Here is a 16,728-nt window from a genome sequence, read left to right on the forward strand (position 1 = left end):
AATTACCCAATCAGAAATTATTTATCAGAAATAATTTGGCAAAATTTTGAAAAGGTTTACTGACCAGGAGAAAATACGTAAACAAATGCAAATTATTCTTATGTTAATGAAAACTGCAATTCCAATTAAATAATTCATAACTTGTAAATAACAAAACAAAACTGGTCAATTGAAAATATGTTCTTGAGATAAGCCATCTTAAACAAATAGTCTCAATTCAAAAACGACTTTAATGTGAAGGATCATCCCACATCTCTGACGTTACATTAAAATTTACAAGTTTTCACTTATTATTCGTAACAAAATCGTGGTTATTATCAAAAAAACAGTTTTGAGTAGTGAGAAAATGAATTAAAATTGAACATAAGGAGGCCATTTTTAATCTTTATCTCCCCTTATCTTTAGAATCCCTCTGAATCTGAAGTTTGAGATTTAATAGTGTCCATTTTTAATCTTTATCTCGCCTGAATCTGAAGTATGAGCTTTAATGGTGTCCGTACGATGGGTCTCCGAGCTTTATCCCTAAACAGAAGTCAAGAGCAGAGCGAGCTCACATTTCTGTATTGTGTTACTGTTGTTGGTATCGCACGCTTTCATTACTTCCTTGTAAACCTCCTGAATGAGTTTCAATTTAATAAGAGACTGTTTATACTTATATACTTAATCATTTTAATTTAAAGTTCGTACGCAATCAATTTTGACAGTTTTTAGACCCCCAATCCCATTTAATTTATGGCATCTCAATAGCTAAAGCACCCATTTTTCAGGACAAGTTATTTTAAAATGCTAAATTCAATTAGTTACAATTTGACTCGTATCGGTCCAACTCCAATCATTCGAAATATCTAAAAACCGCACAAAATTGACGTTCATTCGGAAAAAATAAACATTGCTATTGTTTGATTTGATATATTCCTCGAATGAGTGATAATCGCAAATCATCACCCGCAAGAATTATTTCAATCGGGCATTGAGTGACTGAGAAACAAGCCCTAAAGTATGTGTACTGACATTTGGGTCCCCATGCATTATCAGAGATTTGCATGGTTTGCAAATATAGTGCTGCAGTTGAACGGGCTTATTATGATGACTAATTTTCATCGTCGCTTTGATCTGACCCCTTTTAGATCAAATAATGTTTTGTGGATCCACCTTGTCCATTGTTAATGGACTGACCCTGCCCGTGCTAGTCCGGCCCGCGCTAGTTCTTAAGTTCTTAGTATCTCCGTCAAAGATCCGCCCAACTAACTGCTCCATAGAATGATTCTTTTACGTAAAATTTATAATTTACCCCCCCGCACCGTGTCGTGTATCCGCCCATGTAGTCATGTTTTACTTTGATCTTTCAATCCGCAGCAATTTTAGCTTCTATTAAATAGTTTAAGTAAATGAATGATTTAAAATGTTCTTAGTTTTAACATGCGTAATGCGTATTACTGATCCATTAGAAACGGCCGAACACATTGCTGAAAATCCCGGTTCATCTCTACCTACGCGTGAATTGCCCACCTGGCATCCAACTGACGCGTATGCCCAATGATTCAGTCAGTTCGCCTAATGTATAAAAGGGACAATCCGTAGAATTGAACTCAGTTATCGATCTTCTCAATTGTTCATCAGATCAGACTGCTCTATTCTCTCTCTCTCTCCACACCATCACGATGATCTCATCTACTTTCCTGACCACGCTCAGTGCAATCCTCGTCCTACACACCACCACACAGGCTATATTTCTGAAGGCAAACAAAAATGGGATCTGCCCTGAAGCTCCCCAATCCTTGAACAGCTCCATTATAGACGCTTGGGAGACGACAAAGAAGATACAGACTCTGGTGATGTCCCGATACGGAACAAAAAAGGACACATGCGCCGAGATGTTTAGCCACCTGACAAACAAGGAGCGAGGGGTGGAGGTGGTGAAAACTGTGGAGACGCTGAAGTGCTACGTTAGTGGGGGGGACTTCAAAAAGGGCGACATGGTCCTGATAAACCACGTGATCATGTCCATCTCTGAGATCGTCTCTCATCCCCAGGTTTGTTTGGCGGACGCTGACATGGTCAGAGTGTCCTGTGGCAAAGACGTGGACATCACGGATTTCAAGGCTCTGCACAAGACGATCCAAAAGCAACAGGTTATTCTGGAGGGACTCCTTATGGGAACTTATGTTTGATAAGTTTTCTGATGCATTCATGGGACGGTTTTAACACAATATATTGTTGTTTTGCATTTAGTTTTAAGAAATATTGGCTTTTTATTTCTCTAATTTTCCGTACACACAACACAATGACAAGGTTGGCGAACAAATATTTAATCCGACCAATAAAGTTCAAATTTGAACTCCCTATGTAGTTGTACATTGTACAATCTTTCCACCTAGAATTAAACCCGGAATATCAATACGAATAATGAATATGCAAAAATCAAAATCAAGCGAGGAAAGTGGGTCATTTCTGATTATCTCAGATGCTAATTGAGTAATTTCATCCAACAAAAGTTGGGGAGCCAACGTACCCCATTAATGCCCCCATGCCCCATTCCCAAGTTTACCCAGAGGTACTAACTGACCTTTAGAACTGGTACAGGAATATGTGCGTCAGATGACTCGTGGTACTTGAGGATATCGTTCAGAAGGGCCATTACTTCCTCCTTGTCCAGGTATCCGGTCGAGTCCGTGTCGTAGTGAGCAAATATCCTGTCAAAGTCTTTTCTTGTCAGGTACTGTCTGCTCTGTAGGTGTAAAGTTATAATTTATTATTCTGTGAAATATAATAAAATATTGCATGTCTGAAAGCTGAAAATCTTTTTTATCTATAGCCTTGAAATGATGGCTGGGTTTGCCCATAGGAGTTGAAACACCTTTAAATTCTTTGCCCCACGCTGCCTGCCACGCAAACGTAAACTGGCCATTTCTTCCCACGTGGAAAAAATTAGGACGTGGGACAATAAACCATTAAGCCTAACAGTAACTCACACAAAAAGCCTTCATAAAGTTATCCTCCACACTCATGAGATGGGACAGCTCCTCAAGCTCGAGTCTACCGTCCTTGTTAACATCAAACTCACTCATTAGGCTATTCAGCGCCTTGTTCAGATCCTCGCCCGATACGTCTTCTCCTACTAGCTAATGGGGGGTACCAGAGTTAATAGTCAGCTAATGGGGGGTACCAGAGTTAATAGTCAGCTAATGGGGGGTACCAGAGTTAATAGTCAGCTAATTGGGGGTACCAGAGTTAATAGTCAGCTAATGGGGGGTACCAGAGTTAATAGTCAGCTAATGGGGGGTACCAGAGTTAATAGTCAGCTAATGGGGGTACCAGAGTTAATAGTCAGCTAATGGGGGGTACCAGAGTTAATAGTCAGCTAATGGGGGGTACCAGAGTTAATAGTCAGCTAATGGTGGGTACCAGAGTTAATAGTCAGCTAATTGGGGGTACCAGAGTTAATAGTCAGCTAATGGGGGGTACCAGAGTTAATAGTCAGCTAATGGGGGGTACCAGAGTTAATAGTCAGCTAATGGGGGGTACCAGAGTTGATAGTCATGCTTAAGTCGCTACAATATCACAGACATAAAACTATCTAAAAGGGTTACTGTTTTGCGAGTTACGGTAACTGAGCAGCTTATTTAATCAGTTTTGTGACATGTGATTTACTCTTAAACAGAAAGTCACTCAGACTCCCTCAGACTCCCTCAGACTCATACCCCCACAAAATCTCAATCTGTAGACTGTAAGCCCTGTTTACCTGAGCAAAGTCGTGCACAAGAAACTGAAGCTCTTTGATCTCCAGGTATCCCGAGTGATCTGTGTCGTAGTTCCTCCACAACTTCAGGAAGTCTGAGAAAGATGATATATTATGACGCAGTGAAACTATCGGACTACGATGTATGGGGACTTGCCACCCCATGGAAAAATTAACACATATTGACTCTGTTACATCGTTTCCTCAAATTATTTGTTATATAGTAGTGTTGAAAGTATATATTGAAAGGAATATACAATAACTGATATCAACTGAATCGGTGAAGGTAACAAGAAAGAATGTCGCAACTATCCTATTTTACGATGCATGGCATTTTCAAGCATAACCAACAAACTTTACCTGCAGAAGGAATGCGGTGTCCAATCCTCACAAGGTAGTTGTTCTCCGCAGGTATAGAGCGGATTAGGATCTCCCTGTTGATCTTCGTGGGCAGTTTCTCTCCCACCGTCGCTTTTATGTTTCCAATCACCTCATTATTGAAACTGAAATATTGGCAGATTTTGAGGTTAAGCGGAATTATAGCTGACGAACTGTATAACTATAGGCATACCGCATAGCTAAAAGAGTCTTTTCAGCTAAATTGGCCCTGTAAAAAGTTATTTCGCTCGCCCAAAAGTGATCACGTGACTTGGGTTTTTACGGTTTTGCAGTCAAACAAAACGGTTTCGCATAAAGCTTATCGCCAACCGGCCAACCCTAACCTTAAGTTATTTAACAATTTTGTTGGCAAGAACGTCTTCAGATTGCTGTTATACAACCATTTTCTATAATAATAATATGATTTCGGATTCAATACCTCATTCTACAACATGAATTATATATAATCGTGTTCCATGGTTATTGGTCAATGGTCATTGGTCAACTGCATAATCTAGTCCTCAAAATTTCTTCTAATTGCACTACTAGACTTATTATAGCTAAGTTTCGAGATTCTTGCGAGTTAACATAAGTTATATTCCAATAACCGATGAGGATCAAGGCACTTGTAGTTGCCCTGACTCTGTTCAAATCGACGAGACATATAGTCTAATTAATATCGATGGGAAATCATATTGCTGGGCATGCCCTATCGTTGACAGAATCAACCATTCTCCTCAGAAAACATATCAAGTTTGGCACAAAAAATGTACATTTAATATTTATACGATTGGATGCTGACAATATTCCCAGATCTTACCATTTGATGTCCTGTCTGTTAAGTTGCCACACGTACTCCTTCATAACCAGGTTCGTTAAGAACTCATCCAGGAGGACTGTCTCCAGGTAGTTGCTGGTCGGAGAACAGTTTCAGACAAGACTTATTAAAAAGTTTAAACCCTGTTTCGGGACGATGTTTTCAGGAATCACGAAATTGTTTCATCGAAATACCAGATATGCGATAAATGATAGGTAGTCAATCAGGATGGATATGGAAGTAATAGAATGTGAACATTACCCTACGGTCTACAATTGAGCTGAAAGAAGATAAACCGGGTTTAAAACTTCACGTGACCCACTACTGACTACTAACTAGTCACTCTATTAGTCACTACTCACTTATTATAAACGTCATTGTTTTCAAGTTCGTTTCTCAAAGTTGCCGGTGAGATCCTGAACTTTCTCTCCATCACTTTCCGTTTCACCTTGGGTATCCTATGAGGATCTGAAATTTTGGAAATTGATGATTTTAATTTCCACTTTCACTTTCACTTTCACTGTAGCACCAAGAATACAAAAGTCCAACTCTACATGGCACGCCTATAAATTTCAGAGACTAATAGTCTCCCAGATGCTTTCATACCAGCACTTATCTGACAAACAGGAGACAGGAAATAGCCTAAATAGAGCATCGTTCAACAGTTAAGTAAACTCACAACTCAATACTCAAGAGCTACTCAGAAGTTTGGCGCACCATCCATTTTGGGATTACAAGATTTACTACAAATACGTACAAAATATTGAGCTACGATCGGAGACAATGCAATGATTACTTAATGAACCGATCATTAGAATTAGATTGGTTTCCTGGACTAACCTCAATTACTTCAACAATCGACATGGATAAGGATTGATAATAACTGAATCTTATTTTTAGCCAATGTCGAGATTACTAATTGACGCATCCGCGCAATTGTATTGGATGTACCAAACTCAAAAGCTGCAGTATTACATGTTAAGCGATTTGTGGCTGTAAATGTTATAAAATGGTGAAGTAACAGGAATTATAAATTTCTTTGGGCAGGACATTCTGCAACATATATAGGTTGGATCATGGTTGAAGCTGTAGAAGTCCATATCCACTAACTGACTGTACTTATCCGTCTCCAACCCAAAAATCCAACCCAAAATTCATTGAGTAAATTCAATCCGATTAGTTAATGTCTATCTTCGACTGTCCAAGCTCCAAGTTTCTGTGTTTATGCAGGCAAAATATTTAAGATTCAGAAAAATTACTTCGCCAAGTTTATTTCCGTTTCAGCATTTCTGTAACATTTTCTCAGTCTACAATTATATCAAGCTGGGGCAGGTCAGTAACTTTATTAAATGTGTCAAGCCCTTCCAGCTAGAACAATTCAGGAAATGAAGCATACATCACCCAATTTAGGGGATATATTCGTTATATAATAACGGTTTAAAACAGAGCCAAAGCTGTCCGAAAGTGTTTTGATACTCAAAAATCATATCACTTATAAAGAATTTAGTTGCAAACTTTTTGATCTAAGCATTATAGGACAGCATCCAAACCAGGCTGATATCCGGTTACAGTATCCGTTAGAAAAACAACGACACATAAATATTCCCAGGACTGACAAGTTGCTACTAACTACTAGACTGTGAGTTAACTACTCCATCAGGCATCACTATACTGAATTTTAGATTGGGAGTTTCTCCATCGAAACTGGCCCGACACTTCGATTTATTATAAATACTGTCGTTCAAGAACACTCGACACCAGTTTATGGATCACAATCTAATATGAAATTAGGGCAATATGGCCAATTTAAGCAGGAAATGCAAAGACAATAATTGTAATAACCAATTTGGGGACAATTTAGGGTTATTAGCTTAATCGAAGGAAGGTGATCGTTTTAAGTTCAAGCAACAAAGTCAGATTCAATCTTTTCTGCGCAATTTATCTGGTTTAAACGAAATTTAAGTGGTTGAATCTGCGAGGGTGGAGTCAGAGTTAGACTAACCTGAACTGGAGTGAGATATGTTGCTGGAGCAGGAGACAGAACGAGTGGAACAGGTGCTCTCAGCGCTGGAAGACCGCAACACTTCCAGCTTTTGGACATGGAACCCCCGCATTTTATACATGTTGGCAGTGGTATGACGTCACTAAGATAACGGTGTGATGATAATATAACGTCACTATGGTAACGGTGTGATGATAACGTCACTAATCACTATGGGTGATTTCGACTGCTGCTTCTATACCCGGGCTACAAACAACAAGACTGAGGATGTTATAACGTAGCAACAGTTTGGCTACTGATTGCATGAGGTCCATTCGTAATATGCTAGTAACCTATTTTTATTGCAGGCCTACTTCATATCCACGCTTAAATGCATTGCAGTATTTGCTACTTAGTGTCTAAACGGCTAAAAGAGCCACAACTGGCCATAACTGGTTCGTAGAAATTCGGAACATATAACCAGATGATTGCAAAATGAACGGTAAAGCTTGAAACTGTATCTGATGCAACCTGTTTTAGGTTAATTGCCCCGTACCATCATACCAGTAACTTTAAGACTATTAGATCTGTAGACGGTAGATCTCACCATTACTGATTGGCTTTAGCCAAGGCCCAGGAGTATATATAATGAATTTTAACTCTTACGGGTATATGCCTCACAGAATGGCCAAAAAAAGGAAGGTCTCTCAAAATCACAAAACACACTTTATTCCAGTTTTTATCTCATAAGAAGCTAAGTTGACACTCATATTTTTCTTCCCGGGGGTTGATTTAATCTCATAAACATTTTTTCTTTGAGAAAAATTGGCCGGAAAATCTTCCTCCAAAAAAACATGCCTCACAGAATGGCCAAATTTGATGGAGATACTTTTTAAATTTCTATCACCACACGTTGTTAGAAAACCTATTAAGGAATGGGGTAATAACCTAAAACTCACGAAAAAACTGAGCTGTGAAAAATTATTTCACAAAAAAGAAAAAATGCCTCACAAAATGGCCAAAAAAAAATGAAAACGGGAAAATTTTATTTTTCTAAAACCTTTGGTTCTTGTTCCAGGCATGCTGCTGCTATTAATATGCCTTGTTAACACCCCCATATAGGTGAAATTTCTTAGAACTGAATAAAAAGGGCATAATTTCCTACACCAAAAATGGCCATTTTGTGTGGTGTTGTTCATATTCCCTGATTTCATGATTTATAACCTTCATTCGGCTGTAAAAACACTCCATCTGGGGTGTTATTGCATGATAAATAGCTTGTGAATACTTTAGACTTATTGTTTCATTGAATAAAAGGAGTTTTAAATTTTGGCCATTTTGTGAGGCATATTTTGGCCATTTTGTGAGGCGTTTAGCCATTTTAGCATTTTTTTCTTCCTATATTGAACAATGTTCGTTTTGTTTGATGAATACTATTCTTTAAACATCTTCTGTCATACTGGTGCCAGAAGTTCTCACCAAAATGCAAACTTAGTTCAAAAATTTGAACTAAGTGGCCATTTTGTGAGGCGTGTAGCCATTTTAACATTTTTTTCTTCCTATATTGAACAATGTTCGTTTTGTTTGATGAATACTATTCTTTAAACATCTTCTGTCATACTGGTGCCAGAAGTTCTCACCAAAATGTAAACTTAGTTCAAAAATTTGAAAACAAATTTTCAGTGCTCAAAATTTCTACATAAACAGTCATATTTATGCCAGAAAATGTGGTCATAGTTAATGATTTCACCACAGGAAGTGTTGCCAGAAGACTTTTGTTTCATATGGTATCCACAAAACCTACCAGTTTTATATAAAAAATTAGTTACAATTTTGTGTGAGATTTTAAGTAATAATTATTATTTATTTACAATTACCTATTAAAATTAACATTAATGAAATATTGTCTCTGTTTTGTCGTTTCAAAGTTAATTAGGTAGTCTGATTGGGTTTATAATTATTTTCCCAAGCTACCCTGTCTAGGAAAAGTCCAAATTGGGTTCAGTTGTCCGGTAGCCGTGAGGCTAGCCATTCTGTGAGGCATTTACCCGTAATGAGTATCTTTAAATAAAGGTTCAACACAAGATTAGGATATAATTACTGTGGGAGGGGATTGCATCCATGGAAAGAACAAATTTAACTTAACAAAAAACAATCCCGAGATTAAGAATTGCACTGATATGACACTGACATGACACTGACTTTGTTTTTGAGGTTATACATTTTCACCGGACAAAAGATTGTCAAGTTTAATAAGTGCTTCAATATTGAAAAACATGATAACAGAACATTCTCCCCATTCTTAAAATTCTATGACACCCCTGGTCGATCCCATCCCTAGATGTAGAAATGAAATTATTGTGCTTTGTTTTTGGTAAAGTGTAAGCAATACGTGGCAGTTGGCATGTCTTGCATCTCACGACTGTAAACAGACAACAATTAATTTGTGCAATTAATTTCATCAATCATATTGTTGTTTTAGCCACAAACTTACTTCAAACAGTGCTTAAAATAATATTAATGATGTCAAAACCTTTTACAATTGTTTGTCTCGTACCATCTATAACAGTCGTTGCTTGCTAATTTTACTAAAGTTTATAATAACTCGATAATCGTGCTCGAACTTAACGACCGGAAAACATAACTGACTATAATCGAGTGGGTCTGTAAACCACAAATCAGAAAAAACTACCATCATGGTGAGATAAATGTGTCCACTTCAAGACATGTGAATCCTAGGGGCTAGGGAACATAACCAGGGATGAGAACATTCTAGACGTATACTTAGCTTTATTTTCAGACAGGCTTATTCCTGGCAATGTCAGGAGTGAAATCTTTCACCGTGGAGATTATTTGAAATTAACTATCTAAATGTTTAGTTAAATTGCTATTATTAAAACTTACCTAACGTCCAGACTCCAGCAGAGTGTTAAACTACTGGCAGTCTTACTACAAGCTGTTACATTATGTGAGGGGAGTCTGCAAAGAAAAGTTTTCAACAACACACAGAACTTTAGGATTCATAATGCAGAAGACGCTACGGCCGGCGAATTCCCCTTCGTGGTTCGTAATAAATCATAAAACAGTCGATGCATGATGGGCCAGCTACTTACCGTCGTTTAAGAGCTTTTTAGAAACGGTTACAAACGAAGTTTATTACCGTCAAGTATCAGATGACGCCGTCTAATTCTAACGAATAGCTGGTTACCATGTGGCAACAAAGTCTGGCTTGCAGTCACAAACTTATAAATACTTGTTTGTAAAAGTTTATGAGATCTGGTCGATAAACGGAACAATAATTGTTCCTATTGCAAAAAAAAAGAAATTATAGTAAAAACAGTGATAAACGGCGTTATCCGGTAACAAGATGGTAACAACCAGCAACGTTGTTAAACGGTACTTAATGCGGCACTTAATGCGGTACTTAATGCGGCACTTAGTCTTAAAAGGATGTTGGTGTTTGTCCTGTATACCATAACAACATACCAAATAAGCTATTGAAATGACCTGTCATGACGTCGAGGTGACCTGCTAGTCTAATCATAATTGCTGAGGTACAAGGCTAATACGTTCTCAGTTAGATTCTCACGGTCCAAACTGTTGCACCGAAAACATAACCCCCAGCTCCCAGCCCTTTCCCAAAAATATCAAGATCCATCGACAACAATGGAAATATTCACTTGTGTTCCATCTCAGGGCGTGTTACTTGTTCAGTCAGGGTTCAGCACTGAAGACATGATGTTGGGTCAGTGCGGAGGTTCTATTCTGAGCAAGAGAGTTGTTCTAACAGCTGCGCACTGCGTTGTCAGTGAGACTGAGATGAAGGATTACTCAACTGTGTCCGCTATCAACCAACCTATCAACATGCAGGTACTATAATCATCCAGTACAATATCATAAGTTTCAACGAATAGTTGAAATTTACGCTGAACCCACTGATAATTATTAAAATCACAAAGGTCTAACCCTAAGAACAGTTCTATTAGTTTCATGTTGGTGAGACAAGTCTGGCGGAGTACGAAACCTCTGAGCAAGTCCTGGACACGGCCGGGGTTATTGTTCACCCTGAATACAGTCCAACACAATTCAGAAATGACATCGCTTTGCTGATAACTAAGCAAGACATCGTGTTTAACGACAAAGTCAAGGCAATATCACTTCCCGCCGAGGCAGACAAAGCGCAGTTGTATGCCGAAGGAGCTCCAATCACAGTGATAGGTAAAAAGAAAAGGTTTTAACTTCTTCTGATGACCGATATCATATACGATGGTTATTACCATGATTGCTGGCATATTATATATAGATATCTTTATTTTTTAAACCAATGTTCTGGTTCAGAGAAGACACGAAGGTCGGCCGACCACATCAATTTTCCTAATTTTAAGATGACTGACTATACCAATCTCACTAATTTCAATATGACTGACTACATCATTCTCACTAATTTCAATATGACTGACTACATCAATCTTCCTAATTCCAAGATGACTGACTATACCAATCTCACTAATTTCAATATGACTGACTACATCAATCTTCCTAATTCCAAGATGACTGACTATACCAATCTCCCTAATTTCAAGATGACTCACTGACTCCAACATACAATATAACCAGTACTTATTGTCCACGCAGGTTGGGGAACCACCGAGACAGGAACTACCACGACAGAGTTACGTAAGTTGCCGTATGAGGTAGTTTCAGATGCAACATGCAAGGAGAACTATGGTTCTGCAATATTACCAGGCATGTTGTGCACTGGCAAAGCTCCTATGACCGTGAAACATGCTGCTGGAGGAGATTCTGGTAAGTTAAAGTAGAACGTGTATAAAACCGGTATTTTCGAGACGCGTAAGTAAAACTTGTATAAAACCGGTATTTTCGAGAAGCGTTTCATTGAAACATTGAGCCCCTGACAATTTTGAATCTTTAGAATTTTACTATATACGAACGACTATAATTGGCAGGAGGTCCTCTCTTCAAGAAGACGGGAGTGGATGAGTTTGTGCAGCTGGCGTTGGTTAGCTGGGGGCCCGGAGCTGGTGAACAGACAGAGAAATCGTGGGACATTAACACTGACGTCCTCTACTACAAAAACTGGATAACAACCAACATGGCGGCGTAAGTGCACTACTCAACAATAAGGGTTTAAGTTGAGTATATAGTTGTGGGTATACTTTAAGTTCCAAAAAATGGCATACTTAATTGACAATCTATACTCAGGCAAATGAGCGACTCGCAAATAGACAGTGATTACTCATCAGTATTTACTTTATAACATGTCTTACGTTACGGTACATAAATGACCCCTATAACTCCACTGCCAATGAATTGTTTTAGATCATTTTACTAGCTGTTGTTACTGTCAGTGTCACCAAATTTTAGGCAACAATAGCATTAGACCAATATTATACCAATATTGGCAATCAGCTGGTTACAGTTAGGTCCGGCTCACTAATAGACATCCTTGAACTTTAAGTAACTTTACTTTAACAACGTAACTAACTGACGGCCACACCACAAATTTAGTAGACACAACCATATTATATTATATCAGGATAGATTCTGACTACGATACTATGGTGTACGCGGAAGACTCGACCAAATTCCTCTCATTCGAGAACATTCGAAACTATCTGTACAAAACTGTTTCAATCCTTCCCACAACCTCTACCAAATACACAACCATAAGTAACTTATTATCAATTGTTTTACCGTAAAAGTCTCGAATTTTCAAAATACAGTCATTTTTCAGGCAACCATCTACGCTCACACCAAGATATCCCAGCCTTCAAGTCGGGAAAAATGGGAGCAAATGACCTGGTTTTGGTGTACGATGGGAACAATGTAGCAGTAGACAAACAACTTGCTCAACTGACAGGAACAATCACAGAACAAACTTTCACTGCAACCACGAACAAGGTTATATAGGTTATATAGTGACCAGACTCCCCCGCTAATTGTAATCTTATTCTCGGTTCTATATTGTGGTTATACTGAGGAGGCTCCGCAACCCTTCGTAAAATTAAGGATAATCATGAAAAATAGTCTACGCTGAAAGCTTACATTCAGCCGAACCAGCATGGTGACTGCGACACGAAAATTAACGTAATAACTCGGCTAACTGAATATTTCAACCTTGCAGGCGTATTAAATATTGACATTTTAAGTATAATAACGATATCTAATTAAAGCAACGTCGCAGGGATTGACGGTGGCTATAATGACAGATCTAAGTGGCATTTCTGAGGGATTCTCTTTTGATTTTAAACAAACATCTACCAAAGGAGGCTCCAACGATTTAGTCTGTCCAAGTGGGTAGGTAAACAAACAAATTATGCAAATTATTCCTCATTTTAATTATGCAGGATGATGAGCTACTACGTCAATGAATATCAGAATATGATCAATCTAACAAATTGAGACATAGCATGACGCAAATGCGATATCTTATTTATTTAATTATAGATCAAATATTCAGACCCACCCTAATAATGGATTAATAACCTGTTTTCAGGTACAAAGCGTGCAGTGACAAGTATTACTGCCTCAAATTCGATTTATTCTGCGATAGTGAAGACGGTTATGGGCAATGTGAGTTTTTATCAAGATTATATCTATTGGATTATATCACTGCACTTTTATGTGGGACAATTATTTCCGGACCGTTTAACTTTAGAGCCGGCAATTGAGGGGACTCCAGACAGTTCAATTTATTTCATGAAAATTTTGTGAAGTGAAGTTCAAGTCGAACGATCAAAAGCTTGTGAAGAAGTGAGCACAAAAATGTCATACATTTTCTATAAATTTGCTATGAAGTGGTTGAACTACTACATATATATTATAATTATATATATATATAGTATATACAGGCAATTCAGAATATTTGAATAATACCAACAGTGCTATATATATATATTATATATATTTATAACAAATGAATCGAGGAAATGGATATGCTGAGACTTCCTACTTGTTTCAATACCATAAAAATAATTTCTGAACTATCATATTCATCATGGTACATTGTAAAATGCGACCAATAAGTAAAGTTCTGATCCAGGAACTTCATCTTTGCTCAATGTCATGTTTTGTTTCTTGGTACATAATGGTTGATCGATAGGAGAGCTTTCATAGAACAATGAACACTTTATATTTATTCTAATTTCTGGACAAGTTAGAATTAGACATAATGTTCAAATTTATTTCAAATTCAGAAATTAACCCATCAGCTTCTATTAATCAAACCCCAGAATCACTGTCAAGTTTTAAATAATATGCTCCATCCCCCATCGAAATCCACATCTATTAACAAGGGCTATCAACTTCTCACTCGAATATGTAAAGCAGTGTGGTATGCATGGTGGTGGAGAATACGAAAATTGTGTATTATATTGATGTAAACGAAGTGTTTTTTTAGGGCAGTTGCTATTGCCCTCATAACCTTGAACTACTTTCTTCTTATTTAGGAGGATCTAATCAACAGTAAATGAGCTGAGCTGAAATTAGCCTAAAAGTCCAACCTTTGAGCAGTGATCAGTTGAATGACACTTTAGCAGGAAAATGTTAATAAGCTCAATCCATGAGAAATACTCTTCGTATGATGTGATATACAATTTCTGAAGTTAACTTCGGTAAAAAAATAATTCGACGGTTTGGGAATATCCAAAAATTCTAAAATTTCATGAATTTCCATTTATTAGCAATTATTGAGTTTAAAATTGGCACTTCTCGGGCTCGACCTTTTAGCATTAGTTTATAGCCTTTCGAAGAACAATTTTCTCAATGACTAACAGAACCAACTAGTAGTAGTGTTTAAGGGGACATACACCAAAAGCTTTTGGGGGGGGGGGGGGGGCAACCATATTAAAGTATATTAAAATGTAGGATTTTTCCCGATTTTGACCCGGGGATATACTTTAATATACCTACAATATACCTACAATATACTTAATATATCCCTATCCAATATACTTAATATATCCCTATCCTTGGAGGCCTACATCAAAAATTGTTGCCCAAAATAAGCTTGAAATGCAATTCTTAATCGATTCCAAAAAGTTCTTGAAAAAATATTGAAAACTGATGGAGTTATTTCAATTTTAATGAAGTCATTTTGACTAGTATTCCGAACCGAGATATTATACATGCAATTTTCCCAATTTTGTTCATGGAGGTCTTTTTACTTAGTATCCACTATATTCAACAAACACTGAGTTATATCTTTCACATAGAGTTAGTCTCATTAAAAAATATTGAAATTTTATCGAATTTGGGCAAAAGCGTATGCCCAAATATGGGCATATTTTTTAAAGCTCATAGCTCAGCCAATTTTTGACCAATCTGGATGGAAATTCATGTACTAGTCCTAAAACAGGCTTATCTTGCGAATCTGAGTGAAAAATATAGTTCATCATGTAAATCTTTACGAAGAATATAAATCTTCTTATTGTAGGTATATTAAAGTATATTAAAATGTAAGATTTTTTCCGATTTTGACCCGGGGATATACTTTAATATACTTTAATATGGTTGGCCCCCCCCCCCCAGCTTTTATGCCCTGGCCCTGCTGTTAACTTCATATTAAGAAAGTATACATCAAAACAATAAGATTTGATACATTACAAATTATTTTTGAGAGCACGCACTTTCGAAAAAGAAAATATATATTTTTTCCCGATGTAGTATTTCCCGATTTCCGGTAACCTTCTTGAATTTGTTCTAAATACACCAACGAACTGCAGGTAGGGACGGAAGTGATGAAGTTAAGGCAAATTGTAAAAGTGACGATAACAACAACAACAATAACGACAAGGACAAGGACGAAGACAAGGACGAAGACAAAGACAAAGACAACGGTAACGGAGCGGAAGCTGTGATAAAATCTGGAATACTGGTGATATTGGTGACATCAATTCTGATTATTGGTTAAAACTTTAACTGTTGAGGCTTTGGACTTCGGAGGAGTGGGTTGGTCATTCTTTAATCACAAGTTAAAAGTAAAAGACACATAGCCATATGTTACCAAAGCTAAAGGCAGAAGAAAGTTTACGAACAAAAGCGAACGAATTTTTATCTCACAGTCCCACGACTGGTAATAATGCACACCAATGATCGTAATAGTATCATCATTTATCATTTCAAACAGATCCTTAATTATCTTTTACTACCTACAATTATACCCATAGTGTATTAAGGAAAACATTTAATCTTAAAAAGTATTACCTGAGGACCCCAGGCTATTATGTTCATTAACATAACCGAATATAGATTTGGCGGAATGACAGGCTGAGCGCGGCCCAGTAAAAAAAGTATAATAAAAAATGGGGATGGGGATGGGGCGACAACGAATCATACTTGTAAGTCGTAGGGGGCGCGACACACTGTGCCCCTGTGCGCCTTCGATTACAAATCACAACTTCACTATCACATTGACGAAACGGAAAAGGTCAATCATTTGATAACCTACACAAAGTACACACGAGAAGCAAGGTAGTGCATGGTACGAACCTGGAAACTCGGGCGATGTGTCTATATCATAGGTAGGAGTCTGCACGGCACTCGAACTGCGTCTCCCACTTGGAGTCTCATACGCCGAGTACCGTTCCTGAAGCGGTGAGTCGCTTTCCTCTCTGTTGAGCCGCTTCGAGAGTAACCCAAACATTTAAATATTGTCGCGACTGCCGCACAGGGTCGTCAACTAAAGGAGAAGGGGTAGGTTATATTTAAGTGAATGGGGATTAGTCATTCTGGCAGGGGTTCTAGGACAATGGAACAGAGTTACAGAGTTACAGACCACTCCGCGTCAACCAA

General features: G+C 37.8%; 2 protein-coding genes across 4 annotated transcripts in view; both read right to left on the reverse strand.

The window, feature by feature from the left end:
• LOC134815924 (stomatin-like protein stl-1) overlaps positions 1–3,974 on the reverse strand; it is a 40,409-nt gene extending 36,435 nt beyond the window's left edge. Inside the window, exon 1 of the mRNA XM_063824533.1 lies at positions 3,942–3,974. The gene's annotated coding sequence lies outside the window, so the exon portion shown is untranslated. The remainder of the gene's footprint in view (positions 1–3,941) is intronic.
• Positions 124–16,617, reverse strand: LOC134815925 (calbindin-like). Of its 3 annotated transcripts, none has more exons than XM_063824535.1 (8): positions 6,937–7,098; positions 5,297–5,402; positions 4,938–5,030; positions 4,100–4,242; positions 3,743–3,834; positions 2,973–3,122; positions 2,567–2,728; positions 124–615 (listed from the first exon to the last, which is right to left on the reverse strand). In XM_063824535.1, exons 1-8 carry the CDS (start codon positions 7,055–7,057, stop codon positions 523–525), a joined length of 960 nt encoding a protein of 319 aa, XP_063680605.1. In that variant the 5' UTR covers positions 7,058–7,098; the 3' UTR covers positions 124–522. The 3 variants fall into 3 exon arrangements, with proteins under 3 accessions (XP_063680605.1, XP_063680604.1, XP_063680606.1); XM_063824534.1 differs by lacking the exon at positions 6,937–7,098 and adding an exon at positions 16,426–16,617 and having other exon boundaries at positions 128–615; XM_063824536.1 differs by lacking the exon at positions 6,937–7,098 and adding an exon at positions 6,450–6,585 and having other exon boundaries at positions 442–615.
• Positions 16,618–16,728: the final 111 nt, after the last annotated feature.

This window comes from Bolinopsis microptera, chromosome 5 (assembly GCF_026151205.1).
Source record: "Bolinopsis microptera isolate Bmic1 chromosome 5, MBARI_Bmic_1.0, whole genome shotgun sequence".
In the NCBI taxonomy this organism is placed as follows: domain Eukaryota; kingdom Metazoa; phylum Ctenophora; class Tentaculata; order Lobata; family Bolinopsidae; genus Bolinopsis; species Bolinopsis microptera.

Bases quoted from the DNA above. Each gene is read 5' to 3' on its own strand.
- LOC134815925 (XM_063824534.1), bottom strand. From the start codon at position 16,579: ATGTTTGGGTTACTCTCGAAGCGGCTCAACAGAGAGGAAAGCGACTCA. The intron at 5,403-16,425 runs GTTCGTACCATG...CCAAAATTTCAG, and splicing joins CACATCGCCCGAGTTTCCAG to ATCCTCATAGGATACCCAAG. The intron at 2,729-2,972 runs GTGAGTTACTGT...TTACACCTACAG, and splicing joins ACTTTATGAAGGCTTTTTGT to AGCAGACAGTACCTGACAAG.